Source organism: Ambystoma mexicanum, chromosome 10 (assembly GCF_040938575.1).
Source record: "Ambystoma mexicanum isolate Mex_15411 chromosome 10, UKY_AmexF1_1, whole genome shotgun sequence".
In the NCBI taxonomy this organism is placed as follows: domain Eukaryota; kingdom Metazoa; phylum Chordata; class Amphibia; order Caudata; family Ambystomatidae; genus Ambystoma; species Ambystoma mexicanum.
The window spans coordinates 149066211-149085038 of NC_090932.1; the positions used below are offsets into that span (position 1 = coordinate 149066211).

Here is an 18828-nt window from a genome sequence, read left to right on the forward strand (position 1 = left end):
GAAACACTGGACTTACTGGGGAATTGTCCCTTTGCAGGGAATACCCAAAATTCAGAGGGTAGCAATCTGATCTTTTGATGTATGTGTCCTTGTTTGCTTGGCCAAAGATTCAGGGTGTATACTTGAGCTTCCGTCTGAACCAATTTTCTACTCTGTGACCGAGGTCCAACCGACTGTTGGTTTTGCATACCCAAATCGGTGGAAGCACTCCATTGTTTTGCTTTGTCCAGCTTTTGCGGAGCCGAGGTTACGTTATTTGGGTTCAGTGTTACAGTCTGAGATGTTGTGGGGAAATTAATTTTGGCGCTGTCTGCTTTCTTATAGGTGTTTCCTAGGGAAAGTAGCTGCATTTTAATTATTTGGTTGCATTGCATGAAATGTTATTAACTGTTATTCATTTTTTCGTATTTTAGATGAAATGTTATTAATTATTTGGAAAGGTTATCTTTTTCTTTGTATTGTAATACTCAATGACTTTTTGTTGTTTTTTCTTATATCATTGTTTTGTGAAAAGCTTATTTTTGTAGGCTAAAACACAATAGAAAACATTAAAATAATGAAGCATAGGTGGCTGATGAGGCAGTAGTGTGCTAGGTCATCCAGGTCGAGTATTAGTAAGGGAATGATCTTGCCTTTTTCAATCCATGGGGGGGGAGATGCCTCGTATGAGTGGAGCGTTACTACTATAGATGAGAGGCAAGAGAGCCTTTTCTATGGTCCTGTTCAGGATGGAGCAGCCTCCATCGGATAACATCGGCCTGGTCGGCGGTGGTCTTGAGTAACGTGAGGATGTTTGTCAGTTCTTCCTGTGTTAAGGATTTGCATTCTGACCATCTTGGGGCATGGCATGGTGGTTTATCCCTAATTAAAGTTGGTCAAATGAAGGCAACAATTAGAACGCAAATAGTATATGGGCCGTAGGGTAGCTCAAGGGCAACGCGTTTTGTCTTGGAAGCAAGACAACGCATAGCAACACAGGTTTGAATCGCGGTCTCGCGCTTAGAAACTGGTTTTCGGTATTAGGCGTGTTATAAAAGAACAATTATAATTCTAATGGCCTGATAGTCATGAGGATCTACACAGAAAAATGTGGCATTTCCTAAATCTTCAAATGCAGTATTCAAGTAGCCGCGAGCATTACCATAAGTCTAATGCCAGAATGACGTTATGTCTATTTGTGTGCTCTGAGGCCTAAAGGTGTGTAGCGCTTTATACACATTTAAAATAAATAAAAATGTACCATTCACAGTTAACTCCAATTTTGGAACTAAGAGTGTTTACAATTTCAGTATACTCCTGAGTTTTACATTCCTGTTCTTCACAAATTTGGCCATTTCTGTATAAGCCCAATTACGTTTTATCACCCAGTTTGTATATTTACAGTTTGGCAACCACAGTAGATTTGATTTGTGCAATGGCAGTTTCCTTCCAGTTTTCTCACTCCCAGTGTTTTTCCAGTTTTCTCACTCCCAGTGTTTTTCCAGTTTTCTCACTCCCAGTGTTTTTCCAGTTTTCTCACTCCCAGTGTTTTTCCAGTTTTCTCACTCCCAGTGTATTGTCAGTTTAGATAATTCCAGTATTTTGCACGCTTTACAACCAAGTTTGCAGATCGCAGTGTACCCCAAATTTGCTGTGACATATTTTACTCCTGGTTTGTAAATTCTTAGTATATATCCATTCTCAAATTCTAGAATAGAAATAACAATCCCAGTTTTCACAAAGGTCATTAAACGTCCAGTTTGGCAACTTTGCAGTATGGTAGCATCCTCCTCGTTTTTACCATCCCAGTTTTTCATTTTTTGTTCCCCAGTATACACAATTCTCGTGTATTTCAAATATTTGATTGCAGCATTACAACCCACTCCCAGTTTACATTACTCAGTTACAGAATGCTTCCATTTTGCATTATTCCAGTACAATCCTAGTTACAAAATACCAGTTTAATGTTCCCAGTTTAGCTCAACCTAGTGTTTTCCCAGTTTGACAATCCCAGACTTCTCCCAGTGTAAATAATCTCGGTTTACTTCAAGTTTGACAAACCCAGTATACTGAACAGATTAATCCCAAATCCGTCCCAAGAGCATGCTGCTGCTGTAGAAACCCTGCCCAACACATATCCAAATGCCCCCTCGCCCCACGCCAAACCATGTGATGGGGCTCCAAACGGTACAACATGGCTTTCCACCTATGCATGAAAAAGTACCAATGAGCACAGATTTGTTTTGACACCTTCAAATGTAATCACTTTTTAGCTAATGTATGTCATAATTAATTGCATTGTATGGGGAATATTAATTCAGCTTCTGAGATGGAATTCATTTCATTGATGTAGTTTTGAAATGCAATGCGACATGACCTCCTTAACAATATCTTTAAGAACTTGTTTGGTTAAAATGATCTTGCAATGCTTTCCATTTCGATTTCAGATTTCAGGGTTTGTGATATTGTGCATTGGAGCATATGCAGAAGCCGAAAGGATGAAACTGAAGACCATTGATGGCATCTTCCTGGCGCCCGCGATAATTCTGCTTCTCCTTGGAATTGTGATGTTCTCAGTCTCCTTCATTGGCATGGTTGGGTCTCTCCGGGACAATCTTATGCTTCTCAAAATCGTAAGCAATTCTCCTATTTTCCAAATGCTTTACATCTACTGTTTACTTCAGAACATGTTATTGCATGCGTGTTGCTGTTATGCTAACTTAATAGAAGTGGTACACCACCCTTACCGTTTGCATGCTTAAAGAAATTGTCACCACTATATTCTTGGACCAGAAATACATTTTGGATCTGAAAAGGCTCACAAAATGCAAGAAGGTTGCCCCCACTACTCGTCTGCTAGTAGTCGGTGCACCCTGTTCTTTTTTTAACAAAGATCGACGCGCCCAACTTTTGGGTGATTCAGTGCTCCGTGAATAGCCAACCTTATGCAGGGATTGGACTCAAAAGAACTGGAAGAGAGCAGTGCCCTGCAGAGAAAGGCAGGTGTTCCTCTCTATGGGGCCATTTGAACATAAGCGCAAAGCCTTGTCAGGGCTGGTCAAACCTGATAACTAGGGCATTTTTTAGAACACTGCCCCTCCATTCTAAGGCTAGAAATAATTGTATATTGTCTATTTCTATTGTAAAATGACCCATGGAACACACCTGGGTATTAAGCGCATTATAAACAACATATCATAACACTGGCATAAGAGTCTGGGGGTCATGGAGAATTATCCAATTCAATGTCTAATAATTAAAATCACCAGGGTAGATTTGAGCACGAGTGGTCTACATAGGCAGATTTCTTTATAAACTGCTGGCTTTTTTTAGACTAGTGTGGACATGTAGAGATGGTGGAGAAGAGGTCTTGCAGATCGGTGGAGATTGGAGGAAGGCATCTTGAGGAAGGCATCTTGGCAGAGGTATACAAGAGTGGAGGGGAGGAGGCTAGAAGGAATAAGATGATGGGGAGGCTAGAGGAGACTAAGTAGGAGGGGCCGCAGAAGGTTGAGGAAGAGGTGATGAAGATGGAGGAGGAAGTGGTAAAGTCTGAAGAGTAGGTGGTTAAGACTTAAAAGAGTGTGGTAAAGACTGAATGCAATGAGGTGGTGAAGATTGAGGAGGAGGTGATACAAGGTCGAGAAGGAAGTGGTAAGCAGAAAGTGATGAGGAAAGAGGTGGTTGGCAAGATCAAGGCCCAGAAGGAGGATTTAATACCCAGAGAGAAGGAGGTGAAGGAGATGGATGAGAAAAATAATTCACTGGCAAAGTGCATCTTGAGAGGAGGGAGCTAAGAGCAGGTGGAGATACTAGCATTTGGCAGAGTGTTGAGGAAGTGCTGGATTCGCAGAAGGTGGTGTGGTAGGGATAAGAGGTCATTGAGAGCTGTCGAAGAGGCAGACAAGAGTGGGATGGGGGGAACCAGAGCCAGGGAGCTTAAGAAGCAATGTTACTCTGATGCTAGACCAGCAACACTGGCCAGTTTCCTTGAGTAAGGCATGGGGGTCACTTTGGTGTTACCCATACCCACCTGTGACAGTAATCCAGGCCTAACATACAAGTACACAAGTGACTTGCAGGCACAGGGTCTCAGGAATCCAGAACGAGGAGCAGAGGACCTGAAGTAGACGAACCAGAATTCAAGAAGTGTGGGGCCACTTAAACCTCCACGGCTGTGTATGACGATGTCCTGACAATAGAAACCTGGCAAGTCACACAGTAGGATGATAACAGAGCCCAGAGACTTAGTGTGAAACTCAGAGACTTTATTGCTGGAACGTTGAGGAGAAGTTACCCTGTCATTTTCTTAAAACCTTTTAAGTCCAGCCCAGATAGTCGGTTGAGAGCACAACTTTCTTTGTCTCTCATTGGTTGCACTTGGCTTTCTGACCGCTTCTGGGGCAGCCTCCCTTTAATGCCACGCACAGTGAACTTTCTCAAGGGTCATTGTACTGCTCTTCAAATCTTTTGCCACCTATTCTGTGGAAAAACATGTCTACCATGAAGGCTCTTGTTGGGGGGGGAATGCTCTTCCAATGTTCACTGTTATTGGGCAATGAACATCAGTGCAGGTGGTTGAGCTTCAATCCTTACCAAGGCTGTGGGAAAGAAGTTGCCTTCACAACGTGATTGCACTTCTCTTCTTCCAGTTGGGATTCATTATCTCAACTCTTTGGGATGTGAGTAAGGATTCAATGTCAAAGGAATGTCTCCTCTAAGGCAAAAGAGTTGACTAACCTGGCTCTGAAAGCGAGCATTTCCAAACCAATGCTGAAATAAAGTTTACCAGAGGAAAAACCTACATTATAGGCTCCTTTTAAATATCTCCATACAATTCCTTGTTTAGCTCATGGATTTTTCTGAGTTTCATTGCCACACAGATAATTTTTGTTACCACCTGAAAGATGTATTCAGACAAGACTATTTGTAAGGAAGAACCACCGCATAGTAGTTGCAATCTTTCTATACCTTTTGGCTGCTGAAGGAACCGGATGTACTTGTCCTAACTGCTTACGTCAAAGGGAATGTCGGAGGGGCACCTCAGCCTTACTTATTTTGCCAGTATAAATGACATGTAGGGAACTTGTTACTTGTATACGGAGTATATAAGGAGAGTGACCAGTCAATGTCCAACCCAAGAACCTCCTGGCCATCAACATGGAGGTACAGAAGAGCCAAGTGGCCAATTCAGAAAGACGTTGCACTGACCTAAGCCTGACTTTCTCTAGCCCTGGAGAGGTCATTCGTGTTCACAAAAGAAGTTAAACTAAGTAACTTTGACTTGCCCCTCGTTCCTCTCCTAAACGTGTTGCATAGAAAGGCCTCCAGATGGGAATGACCTGCCATCTGCTGATCCCCAAAACACTGTGGGCTCAATTCACAGAGCGGGTGTAGAGACATTGGGTGCACAGAAGCTCTGTTGAGCGTCAGTACTCCCTCACCGGACTGTGGCAAAGTTAACCGGCATACTTGTCACCCTAGGGGCAAGTCTGACGTTCCTTACAGCAGGATGGGGTTCGCTCACTGCCCAGTTCTCCGTTGACTGCGAGCTATTGTAGACCACCCTGCGTTGTATTTGCCATCTTAATATCTGACTTTGCCTGCCATGGCCTGCCTGCTTAGATCCTGCCAAGGGAGCGCAGCTTTCTCACGTATTCTTATTGTAAAGTCAACCAGCAGATTTCAATGGCCGCATTTGTCTCTTTGATTGCGATAGCTACATGACACAGCACATTAATGACAAGAAATGAAACCCCACATCCACCCTGCGGCAATAACCCTCTTTCTTTCTTCCCTAGTTCTTCTGGGTCCTCCTGGTGATCTTTGTCATCGAAGTGGTGATGCTTCTTGTTAATCTACTCTTTGAAAGTCAGGTGAGTTGCCCAACTCCTCATGTTTCTGCAAGTCTAGAGAAATGTGTACTTGTTTCATGTTGAAATCTGTAGCGCTCATTAGCCGCGTAATGACGTCAGTAACCTTCATAACTGTTTTACTGTTGATTGCATATTGATTTTCTCTAAAGCGGTCAACATATGCTTAACTGAGCAGGCTGGTTGCCCACACCATATACTGTGAGCCGCCCTGTCCTTGCCCATCACCGACCTCCAGAGAGGTTCGAGATTGATCTTGACCCCAAACCCTCCCCTCCACTGACAACTCTGGCAGTTATGCACAGGGTAGGGTAAAGGGAACAACGATGCAGTCACGTTTTATGAAAAGATTTTGTTAAATATAAAAGGCATTTTTCGTTATATACTTTGTTCAACGAAGGCCGTAGTTGCCGAATGTTGGTGCAACTACAGGGACAGTAGAAATAAGCAAGGTCGGAAGAAGATCCGGTGGGACCAAGCTAGAACAATAGCTCAGGTCAGGGGTCTGCGCCCTTTGGTTCTCCTTTAGGTTTTGCACCACAACTCTCACCAGCCATAGCCAGCAGCATATCAATGGGGAGGGATCATGGGGCCGTAGCTTAAAACATCTGTTGAGCCACAAATGCAGACCCCTGTGTTCAATTGGATTATGTAACAAAGATGGTAGCTGTGGTCTCCGATTTATGCGGGCCTGGGTTTGTTTTTGCACCCACTAAAATATCCAGAGGGGCGCAAGGCCCCCTCAAACAATGCCCACCTTAGAGCAGGGGCTGCAAACTCCGCAGGTAGCTGAATCTTAATTTGCCACTGATCCTTTGCTCTGCCTGGTGATGTTATTGTCTGTTGAGCCATGTTATGCCATTGGGATGGGTACCGCAGAGTGCTGCCATTTCGTGCGCGTGGTACTGCATCCGACAAACCCGGTGTTTAATCCTCAAAAGTGTCCTTCTCAACTGCTGAGTACATAGTTCTTTGCTATGGTGGTCTGCTTACGAGTTTATTAACGATCATGCACGTTTATGCACGGTCATGTTTTTTTGTGGGTCTGTCTAACAATGTATTCAACACTGAGCTACAAAATAATCATTATAGTGCCTTACACCCTTTCTTCTTTACATTCTCTGTGTAAATGCGCAGTAAACAGATGGTTTGTGTGCAATATGAATAGTAGAATTCAAAATAAAGCGTCTGTATGCATTAGACGGACTGGCTCAGTCGCCCTTACTCTGTATATCTGCTTCCCATCAAGAAGGGCTGTTTTTTTCATGTTTATTTACAGAACATCTTTTTATAAATCACAAAACAATCACCAGAAAATAACCAATAATTGCATAAATCACAGCAATTTTCACAAAACGATGTACAATGTGAGATACACAATACACCAAATCCCTAATCAAATCAGCTACATCTCTGAAATACCTACCCACCAAACCTGTACACCTCCAAGTTAATACAGTTGAAGAAAAAAGTAGGGCCACTGTCAACCACTTCTGAGTCCCTCCGTGGGCTATCGCAGCAAACCCTCCTAGATGCATTACGCTATAGTTGAAATTAAGAATGACGTCCGCATAATGGATGGGTCATCACCAATAGCTAGTATTGATCTTGTAGATTTATAGAGAATATTTCATATCAAAATGGGTTATCACAAAAATTGGAATTTGATTTATTGCATCACATATATTGCTAACGTATAAATGAAGAGTTACTAGCTTAATAGGAAGGATGGGGTATGCTGCATACTTATTCATGTGTGGGGCGGTGCCGAGTTGAGCTCTCCTGCCTTGCGACCAACAGCAGAAGTGCAGCTTGAACCTCTAGACAGCACCCCCTGTGCATGGGAACACAAGCAGCCGCAGCTATGTTTAGACCTTGCTGTAGTAGTTGTTTGGGCTGCTCTCATTGGTAGCAGGGCAAAGACACATTTGCATGATGATGACCTGAAAGGCTGCCCAGGTGCAATGGCAGTGTTAGTTTGATGCTAAATGTTTCAATTTTTCTGCTCGCCTTGAAGCTGCCATTAATCAGCCTAAGGAATTGTTCAAGTTGGTGCACCCTTTGTCCTCTGATCCTTCAGCTAATACTTTGGATCCTTCTCAAACTCTTATTCTCGCTCTACCTTTTTTATGACAAGATTCTTACTAGTCGCCAGAAGATTTCTGATTCTGGGTCTCCATTGTCATTCGCTGTTTCTGCTGGCACGGTCAGCCTTTCTCATTCTTGGACTGCATTTCCTTTCTGAGATGCTCTGGATATTATCAGGGTTACTAATGGTCTCAGGCGAGCTTCTCTATCGGACTCCATTATGGTATCCATCATTAAAGAGATCCTTCCTTCTATTGCACCTCTGGTGTCATCCGCAATAAATCTGTCTTTCGCTAATAGTTCTGTACCTTCTGCTCTTAACACCCTTTGGTGATTCCCTTATTAAAAAAGCCTTCTCTTGATTCTTCCCTCCTTTCTAATTTTCACCCTATCGCTCCCCTTTTCTGATAAAGTTGCTTGAATCTCTGGTTATGCCTCTTCTTTGTTGCTTTCTCGAAGATTCTGATTTCCTGGATCCTTTCCAATCTTGGTTTCAGCCCGATCGCGGTACCGAGTCTGTGTTAGTGCCAGCCATGGAAGACCTGGCCCGCCTGGTGGACCAGGGTGGTGTTGGAGCGCTATTTCTGTTAGACCGGTCGGCAGCTTTTGACACCACCGAGCATTCAATCCTCATGTACAGGGTGGCCATTGCTGGCTTGGCCCTCTCTTGTTTTCTTTCTTTTCTGTCTGATCGATCACAAGCCCCTTTTCTTTATCCCTTTGTTTCACTGCCAGTCTTCATTTCATGTGGTGTCCCACAAGGTTCTGCTATTTTGCTTCTTCTTTTCATTATCTATATTCAGCCTCTGGTTAAACATATTCACTCATTTGGTATTCGTTGTTACTCTTATGCAGATCTAATGCATCAAGCAGCTGCAGAGGGCTCCTATGCCTGTTTGCTCGTTGTTAATATGTGGATGAGTAACAAGTGAGAAGACCAAGGTGGTTGGGCCTCCTTCGAGTGCCTCTCTGGATCTTGGCATTCTGACCTTCCATCCTTGGCCGTCTTACTCAGCCTGTGCTGACTGTTAAAAACCTTGGAATTAACTTTTCTTCTTCGCTTTCTTCTTGAGCCACAGGTCAATTATCTGTGACAATCTGTTCAATAAGAATGTTGCTTCCTTGTTTGGCTGATAAGCTCCGCCCCCTGGTGAATCCTCATTGTTTCTGGGGCTCTTGATTATTGTAATTCTTTGTATTTGGCTTAACCGCCGGCTTATCTTCTTCACTACCTCCAGATTTTACAGAACACCACAACAAAGAACTATTTCCTCTATTCTTGCTTCTCTTAATTGCTTGCCGGTTTCAAAGCACATCCAATTTAAAGCCTGTTTATCAGGTAAGCACACAAATACCATTATGTTCCACTTAGAATACCAACATACTTTACAACACACTGGGGCTCATTCCGAGCATGGAGGTAATCATGGCGCTATTTGTGCCATGACTACCTCCCATACCGGTACCGAGTCCGACCTGGTTCAATGGGGATTTACCAGTCCATTCCGACCTTGGAGGGGCTGGTAAGTCCCCATTGAAAAAACCATTCCCGTTTCAGCGCCAATAGGGCTCAATGGGAATGGGGAAGTAGCTAATAACGGTACCGCAATTTGCGGTACCGTTATTAGCTCTAAACTCCCTTAACGGGTCCCGTCCTTAACGCCTGGTCAGACCAGGCGTTAAGGAAGGGTCCCGCTAAGGGAACTCAGAATAGGGCGCAAAGGGATTACCGGCACGGATGTCCTTAACGGTGCCCGGTATCCCTTTGCGCCCAACTCGTAATGAGGCCCACTGTGTGGGAAGATCACCTAAAATCCTATAAACGATTTATAGATGATATATTTTGTGTCTGGAGATTTGTGTATCATTTGAACCATTTTTTAGTACATTAATGAGATCTATCCACGTATAACATTTGCTATAGAATGTAGTAAAACTAAGTTACACTTTTTAGATGTAAAAATGTACTTTAAATCTTCTAATTTGGAAACGACTATTTATGCAAAACCTACTGACCACAGCCATTCTCTTTTGCCAACAAGTTTTCATCTCCCTAGCTTGATTAGGGGTATACCATATAGTGCATTTACTAGATGTAAAATAATAATTTCTGAAGAAACAGAACTGATGGATACTAGCAGGAGTAGAAAATAAATGTTTGGAACGGAAATGCAAGGATACTGCAGGGGTCAAAATTGGAATTTCTGTCGCAGGAGCTGTAAGTTGCTCCTGGATGTCAGGATTTTCCTTTACCCAGGGGCCACTCATCATGGCCTAGGAACAATTCATGCCTGTTAATGCCTAACGCATGAGTTCTCAAGATAGTGAACATTTAATTAATGGATTACTTACAAAGAAATCGGTGCATTTTAACCTTTAGCAATTTAACATTGAGAGTTGCAGACGCCAGAATAGCCAATCTGAAGTGCCTGAAAGATGGGGGGGGGCTTGCATTCCTTTCCCAACACTGGTGTATACACACAGGTTCACACACTCTAACCCCCCTTACTATTGCTATGTAATTCACTCCATTGCTGACTGTTTGTGGATTCCTCTGCCTCTTGTCATTCCTCTTTGCATTCCTTTCCCCTTTATTTCCTTTTAGATTTCTTTGCTGTCAGTCCCCTGTCGTGCTGCTACTTCTCATTTAGTCTTTAACTATTTTTCCTGGTACGTTCATACCTCTGATGCTACATTTATTTCTATTACTACATCCTTTGTTGTTGCTGTGTCTTTCTTGCCACAGCATTTCCATCTTTGTGCCCATCTCTTTTCTGTGATATGATACCATCTTGCTCCTCCTTTTTCTAGCGCCGCTCCTGCTGAATGAGGAGCTAACAGTTAGCGGGCCACAAAACTAACTTTCATATGAGATGCAAACTTTAGCCCATTGTCCTTTGAATGGCTTCTAGAGGTATCCTAATACACCTTTTATACAAACTCCCAGACACAGAGTGACTACCAGATATACATGGTTGCAGGGCGCCACTCACCAGGAGTCAAACTTAACTCCTGGTGGTTTGTGATGTCAAGCTACTTGGGCTCTCTTAGGGTATAGCCAGGTGCTAAATTGCTCCCAGCAATTCCAAACTCTGTATTCATTTGCAAACAACACTAGATAAATTGAGCAGTGAATCACATGTGAGTATGCTAAACCTCAAAATAATCCACCATTTATGGTATATGTGACCACATACTCCCAACAAACCAAACCGTTAAGTAGGATCATTACCTAAAATTGGAAACAGAGAGGGATACGAATTTAAGTTCATAATCTGAACAGCTGCCAATTTTTGCTTACAGGAAGAGCCATTCAATAAAGTACAGACATGCTACACAAACTAGTGAAACACAACACGCACCAGAAATGAAAGGCACTGTACCATGTCAAAACTGCCAACGTTGCAATAATGTATTACAAGGTAATATTGTTATGCATCCATATACTGGTCAGAAGAGCCCTTTGTCATACATCTACTTCTGATACCAGTTATGTAATATATGCTATTAAATGCCCATGTCGTGTATATTACGTGGGGATGATGACAAGGAAGGCGAAAATCATACTGGGAGAACATAACTCTGACATCGGAACAAAGAACAGGAAATCCACAGTGGCTGAACATTTTAATGAGAATGGACATAATGGGCCTCATTACGACCCAGGCGGAAAACCATGGTGCTAATAGCACCATGGTCCATGCCGGTAACTTACCGACTCCACCATGGAGAAAGGGGGAATTGCCACCCCATTACAAGGTTAGCGGGGCGGTAATTCTCCCTTCCTCCATGGCCCTTCCCCATTCCCATTTTTGCCCCAATGGGGCTCAATGGGAATGCGGAAGGTGCTAAGTACGGTACCGCAAATTGCGGTACCGTACTTAGCACCAAGGTTCCTTTGCGGGTCCCTACTTTAACGGCTGGTGTAGACCAGCCGTTAAGGTCGGGTCCCGCAAAGGGACCTCTTAATCAGGCGCTAATGGGTTAACGGCACCGCAGCCTTTTACGGCGCCGTTCAACCATTAGCGCCAGGGTCGTAATGAGGCCCAATATTTCACAGATTTTTTTTTATCATTGTAAAACCACCAGTCAGATGAGGGAATGTGAAAAACATGTTAGAAAGGCAAGAGATCAACTGGATCTAGAAATTCGATTCTTTAAAACTGAGAGGAATTCATTTAGAATATGATCGAGCTTTATTTGATGTGTATTCAGATTGAAAATATGTGATGAGGATCCTCTTATGAATTAAAAATCTGGTACTATTTCACAAGATTAAATGTCTGTTCTTTATATGGATGAAATGTTTGATTCCAAATATGACATATAATTGGATGACATAATATTCAAAGGGAATACACAAAAAATGTGTTGCCGATGCATCATATTGGAGCATCAATTATTTATCACAAATGTTATATGTTTATTTTGATTTGTACACATTATATGATTTTTCCGAAATACACGAATGACAGAATAACCGTGAGTTAAAATGGATAATTGTAGTACACATGTGTTAACTAACTGATCATCAACGGGTGGGTGTGAACCTCTATATATAACTTGAATCTAACATCCAGAGAATTTTTCAAGGAACTACATAATGATGAATTATTGGTGCTAATCAATATAGGTAAGATACATCTTGACTACACTTGTTGAATTTTGTAGTTAATCCCTATTATGGGATATATATTTGTATGCAAGAATTGATGCAGTTACACTGTTGAGACTACACAACACTTGTTCTCTTGGTAACTAAGCTTCGTTCACAGTTTCTTCGGGTATTCTTCCGAGTGGTCAACTCTGTCTCTATTCCCAAAACGCTCACCTTTTAAGCAGGTGTCTCCCATTCATGCACAGCCTAGGCTGTCACAGCAAGGTGGCTGTCCAATCAGGATTGGGTGCATTCAGGCATTGCTAAAGACAAAGGACAAGGGAGTTTCGGGAACCTCTCCCACTTCCTGCCCTTCCAGACACACTGGAGCCAGAGGCGGATTTCAGCACTGAAACCTGCCAAAAGCAAAATGAACAACCCAAGAAAGACCTCACAAACGGAAAAAAGACCGGGCCATTTTGACAAAATGGTCACCCATTGGTGCTATACTGCAGCTGAGGGTTCAGCCTGCGGTAGAAAAGCACAATGGTAGGAAAATGAAACCACTGCCACCAGCCATTTAAAGTAGTGTGGGTAACATCCATTTTTTTACATGAGTAGTAGGCTAAGTGGCTACTAGGTTACCCCCCAGCACTCCTCGTATGATGGGGTGTGCTGGACCTACAAAGAGAAAAAGTAAGTAAAGTAATTTGCACTTTACTGTTCTTGGGAACGGAAGTTGAGATAAGAAAAGGTATTTAAACCTTAAGAGAAATCTAAAGGATTTCTCTGTGACAGTGCACGGAATGTGCTGTGAGTCAACATACTCAAAGTACGCCTCAAAGCAAAAGTAGATGCCTATGGAGTATTTAAGACTCCAAAAACAAAGGAAACATGTGATCCAAATTGGGTCAGAACACATGAGCGAGTGAGAAAAAAGTTTCACTCACTCCAGGGTTAAATTTAAAAAGACCAAGTCCAGCAAAAGAGCTGGGGGTCTCTAAGGTTGAAGGGAATTGGCACAGAAATGAGAATTCTCCCTAACACTATTAAGGGGTTTAGTATTGCTTTACTAAATACTCAATAAGTTGCATGATGAAACTCTTAAGTTACCATGAGTTAACATTAGAATGGCAGAGTAGCGTTACTGCTGTTTACCATTACATTGCCGCATTTTTTGCGAAGGGCTATGAATACACTTGAAATGGTGCTGCTCTTTTTAGAACACCAAAAGCTGTTGGTGTGTTAAGATAATCTTGCTTTGTAAGCATTAAAGAAAGTAACCATTTTGTAAATAGGTTAATTACTGATTTTCGTATGTGTTAAATGTATAATAAGTGGGTGTTTTTACTTCACACCATGTTGTGATTGAAGAGGGTCGCAGGGACGCACTTAGCTTTCATGTGAAGGGTTGTCACATTTTGGAAGTTAACAATGAAGAATAACTACCATTTTTCAGTGAGTATTTGAGGTATGATCACATTTCGACATGTATCTCAAAGTATTAGGCTGTTAACATCTTTTGTTGGTATGTTTTTTGATAGAGTAGCTGACATTAGCAAGGCATAAGCATAAAGGTGGATTTTTCTCATTTTTGGAAACGGGTTAGTGTAATATGAATTGTGATTTAGCTTTTTTATATTTGCGAAGTTAGAGATAATCTAGTAAACCATATTTTCCATTGAATTGTAGGAATTGGAGTATAAAGGGGACAGACCCCTGATGAAGAATACAAATATTCGAAGCGCTTTGGCTGATCTACATCTGAGTTTCACATTAGGAGAATTACATTGTCGAAAAGGGCTATTTACAATATAGCATGACATTTTGCAAAAAAAAGATTGACAAAAATAAATCTTGGGAATTGTCAATCATCTATGGTATGTAATTTTGTAAAATGAACCAATCATATGAAATTAAATGATTTGGCCAAATTATGGCTGAGAATTAGATATTCTGCTTCATCTGAATACTTAATTATCACTCAAAGCCAAGTACTGCTTTGACTTCATGCCTGGAATCATTCAGGCATGTCATGTTTATCCTTCCATTTCTTTTTTTTTGATTGAGTGAATGCAGAGAAGAGGTGAGAAAATGCAAATGTACTACCTACCCTTCATGTGCTGGACAGCCAGACATTTATCTGGGGGTTTACTGGGCAGAGGTGAGCTGAAGCAAAACTCTAAATATGTTGAATGTGTCTCTAGTCTCCCTGTAAAACTTAGAAAAAAGAAAGAAAAAGATGGCCACCAAAGAACAGCGAGAAGGGACTATTTGTATTCCTTTCTCCCTTTCCATGGCAGCCATTGAAAAACAAAGAAAAAAGTCAACAAAAAAGATGGCCGCCTTGGAATGGGGAAAAGGGACTACAAGTAGCGAGTGGAGCCACGACAAAGGCACGGTCAGGCTGGTAATGACCTGGTGAGACCCCATGAGCTTGCTTATTACAAGCTCTTTGTCCCTCACTGGGTACTAATTGATGTAATCAAACCTTTTGTGTTTCAGTGCTTAATGGAGGCACGATGCTAAAGATGGGCAGGGCCAAAAGGAGCATTGAGTAGACGAATCCCAGTCTCCTCTCACCATGATTGCATACATGCATACTATACTTATGGGCTAGTCTTGGTTACTCAAGCGACACCTATGAATGAATGCAAAAGCAAACACTGCTATTATTGAACAGTTTCTTTTCTGGTAATGGTTTACACAAACATCTTCCACAGACAACAAAGAAAAAAATGCAATAAAGAACAGATATACTTATTTTAAAGTGTGTTTTTAAGTTACTAAGTGTTTTTCTTGTCTACATAACTTTATTTATTAAAAAGGCAACTATCCGGCTCCCTAATAATACTCGTCCAACTATAAGGTATTCAGCCGAATACCTAAGTCTACTATTCGGTACACCTTTATGTGAAATCTGTTGATTTGAGTATGATTGAGGCCTAAACATTTTTAAATGCAAGCTTTCAAAATATCGATTATGTAATCAAATTTTAAATACAACTTTTTGCAAGTGTTGTATTTCAAAATGTTGTTAATCTAAAGGAATAATGCTCTACTGTCTGATATTCATGTATTTATAAAGGAACAGAATTTTTACTCATGCTGTAGGCTAGAAAAAACCATTAGCCTACAAGCACCAAGAACCAAGAATTGTATGTGGAAGATTTATTAATGCAACGTAATTATTTTTAGTAGACTTATATTGGTAGAAGGAAGTAACAGCTTTGTTAGGAATCAAACATAAACTATTTATTTTTATTGATTTTCCCTTGGGTGCCATGCCTAGTGATTGATTAAAGCCTGTGAAAAATCCTCAAATGTCACCCCTTTTTCCCTAGGGGAAGCCCCTTCCAGTGATATGTCAAGAAAAAAACGGAATGTTCACTCTAAATCCCAACCATCCTCTTCCTGTTTCCCTAAACACGGCACCCTAATCCGTACTGGGATGAAGAAGCGGCACAGAGTATTTCAGAGTGCCCCACAGAACCAACAGTAGCGATCTAGACTTAGCTCAAGTACTGGGACGGGGAGGAATGGAGGCATGAACAGTACTCCTGGGAACTATCTTGAGCAGTCTAGTTGCTGGCTGCTCATTGGTCCAAGGGGAGTAGAAATAGAAGATGGAAACCAGGAAGTGTTGTCAAGCCTTCCCTGGAGGCGCAGGAATCATGTGTTGCAACAGAAGAGGCTGTGGACCATTGTACTACGTTAAGTTATGTTAAGTGAATTTATTTAGTGCAGCAAAGACCTGCAGGTGTCTTAGCGCTGGAGGACTAAAAGTCACCCAGAAGGAGGCCATGAGGAAGCAGGGAAGCAGCCAACTCTACACTACTGAGCGAAGAGAAATGTCTTGAGCTTTTTCCTAAAAACCAAATGATCCAGGGTGGCCTGCAAAGGAAGGGTGCTGCCACTGAAAACGCCTGACCACCAGTTGTGCATCTAGACACCCGAGGGAAGTAAAGAAGCAGTTGATAAGCCGAGCGAGATTGCGCTGAGGGTCAGATTTAATAAACATTTCCTCGAGATACACTGCTCCTAAACCATAATAGGCCTGGTGGACCAGGCACAGAGACTTAAACTTGACTGTAGCATCCACCGGGAGCCGATGCAGATCCCATAGTAATAGAGAAATGTGGGCCAATGTAGGCAAACCCACAGCCTGCAAGCTCTGGGTCAGAAATGTAGGTTATTCAAGAAATGGAGAATTGCAATAGTCAAGCGTACCTGTGATGGTAGCGGAAACCACTAGACTTCTCAGATTCTCTGGAATGAAGGGTATAATTTTCCTCAAGATTTTCAATTTAAAATGGCCAGAGCTGCATCTTGCACTAATCACAAATGACATAGAGAGCGAGGATGTAATCTTACCTCACATGTTCTTAACTGTGGAGACCAAAGAAGGCCAGGGGCCCCAAGAAGTGGGCCAGAAGTCTGCTTCCCAAATAGCGTGGGTCGCGGGGGATCTCCCCAGAACCATCACAGTTTGTGCCAGTTGGCATTCATCCAACTGCCTACTTCAAGAAAAGTGCTCAAGCGGTCGGTTACCAATCCGAGGTCACGGTCAATGTGGAAAAGAAGTTGGGTGTCATCCGCATATACATAGAAACGACAACTGTGAGCATGGGAATACTACAACTGTATCCATGGGGATACTGAACAGTAAAGGCAAGATGGCCGAGCCCTGTGGACCCCACAGCAAAGAGTAGATTGGGTGAAGAGAAGTGAGGAAAGGAAAACACTTGTGTCCAATCGGCAAGAAAAGACCTGAACAAACCAAGCGCTGTTCCACCAACACCAATCCCCTCAAGGCACTGACACAGTATAGCATGGTCAATGGTGTCAAATGCTGCCGAGAGGTCCAACGGTATTAACAGTCCGACACGACTCTGGTCAAGGATCAAAAACAAGTCATCAATAACTGACACTAACACCAAGACCAACACTGCCTTCGTTCCCATCGCAGAGCGGAAGCCGGACTGAAAAACATCCAAAACAGCTGACTGTTCAAGGAAGTCACTATTGCTGACAATACTTTCATAAAGAGTCCCAACAAAGAAATTGGATGAAAATTGGCTAATGCGGCAGGATCAAGACTCGATTTCTCAAAGAGGAGACACCATAGCACAGTTCAATGCCTGAGGAATAGAACCAGAGGACAGAGGACAGGGAAGAATTCAATGCATCAGTGAGGATCAGAGCTAACTCATAACCACATTTTCTTATCTTCAGCGGGATAGGATCCCTAGGGGAAGATGATCAAGCTGCATTATCATTTTCAGAACCGTAGTCTCAGCAGCAAAAGATAAAGCCAAAAAAGAGGAATCAGTCGACCCGACGGGGTTACAAGAGCATGAATAAGAATCGCAGGATCAACTGGAGAGGTAGAAATATACTCACAAATCTTGGCTATCATATCATTAAAAGAAAGTCGAAAGTGAGTTGCACAAAGCGTGAGAAGCTATAATGTTACAGACGGCAGTCATGGGAGAAGACAATTCCCGGACTACTGGGAAAAGTTTCTTAGACTGACTTCCTGCAGCAGAAATACGGTTGGAAAGATGAGATTATGGTTTCCTTGATAGCTCTATGATATTTAAGGTGAGTTGCTCTAAGAAGAGCTTTATCACTCTCATGATTAGCACGATGCCAGCAGCATTCAGTATCCTTATAGTGGAGTTTAAGGACATGCAAGTGTGGAGAAAACCAGGGGGCTGACCTTCTAAGAGGCTTTGAGTGGAGCCAAATCATCGGCAGCACCTTCAAACGCAGTCTGGAGAGCAAAGAGCAGGTCCACATCAGGCTCCACCATAGCCCAATCAAAACCCTCGGAAGTGGAAGACTGAAAGGTTGAAGTCTCCACCCGCCTCCAGTCATGAGAGGGAGCACAAGTAGGCTTTTCTTTTCAAACCGGCAGAAGATATAATGAGCTTAAAAGGAATGACAAAATGGTCAGACCATTCAGCTTGAAGAGCGGGGTGAGTAATCACTCTACCATGCTCCGTGGCGACTGAAACCATTTGATCTAAATGAAGATCAGCCTTGAATGCCAAGAAAATAGTAGCAGTTGTATCAGGCGGGTCATCGAACCAAAGATTGAAGTCCCCAAGTACAATTAGCTGTGAGTATTCAAGCTGCAAGGCTGCAGCCAAATCAGAAAACGCCACCAGGAAACTGGGATCTTAAAGAGAAGGGCGATTAAAAAAACAGTCTTGATGGGAGAAAAAAGCCGCACAAGCAGCAACTCCATATGTAAGTGGTGGATAACTGGGATTATCACGCATTTCC

At 42.4% G+C, this 18828-nt stretch overlaps 1 protein-coding gene across 2 annotated transcripts in view; it reads left to right on the top strand.

The window, feature by feature from the left end:
• LOC138491235 (tetraspanin-15-like) overlaps window positions 1-18828 on the top strand; it is a 290383-nt gene that overhangs the window by 86598 nt on the left and 184957 nt on the right. For both annotated transcript variants that reach the window (XM_069617633.1, XM_069617634.1), the window contains exons 2-3: window positions 2427-2612; window positions 5781-5855. In XM_069617633.1, coding sequence (XP_069473734.1) covers window positions 2427-2612; window positions 5781-5855 — 261 coding nt within the window. The remainder of the gene's footprint in view (window positions 1-2426; window positions 2613-5780; window positions 5856-18828) is intronic.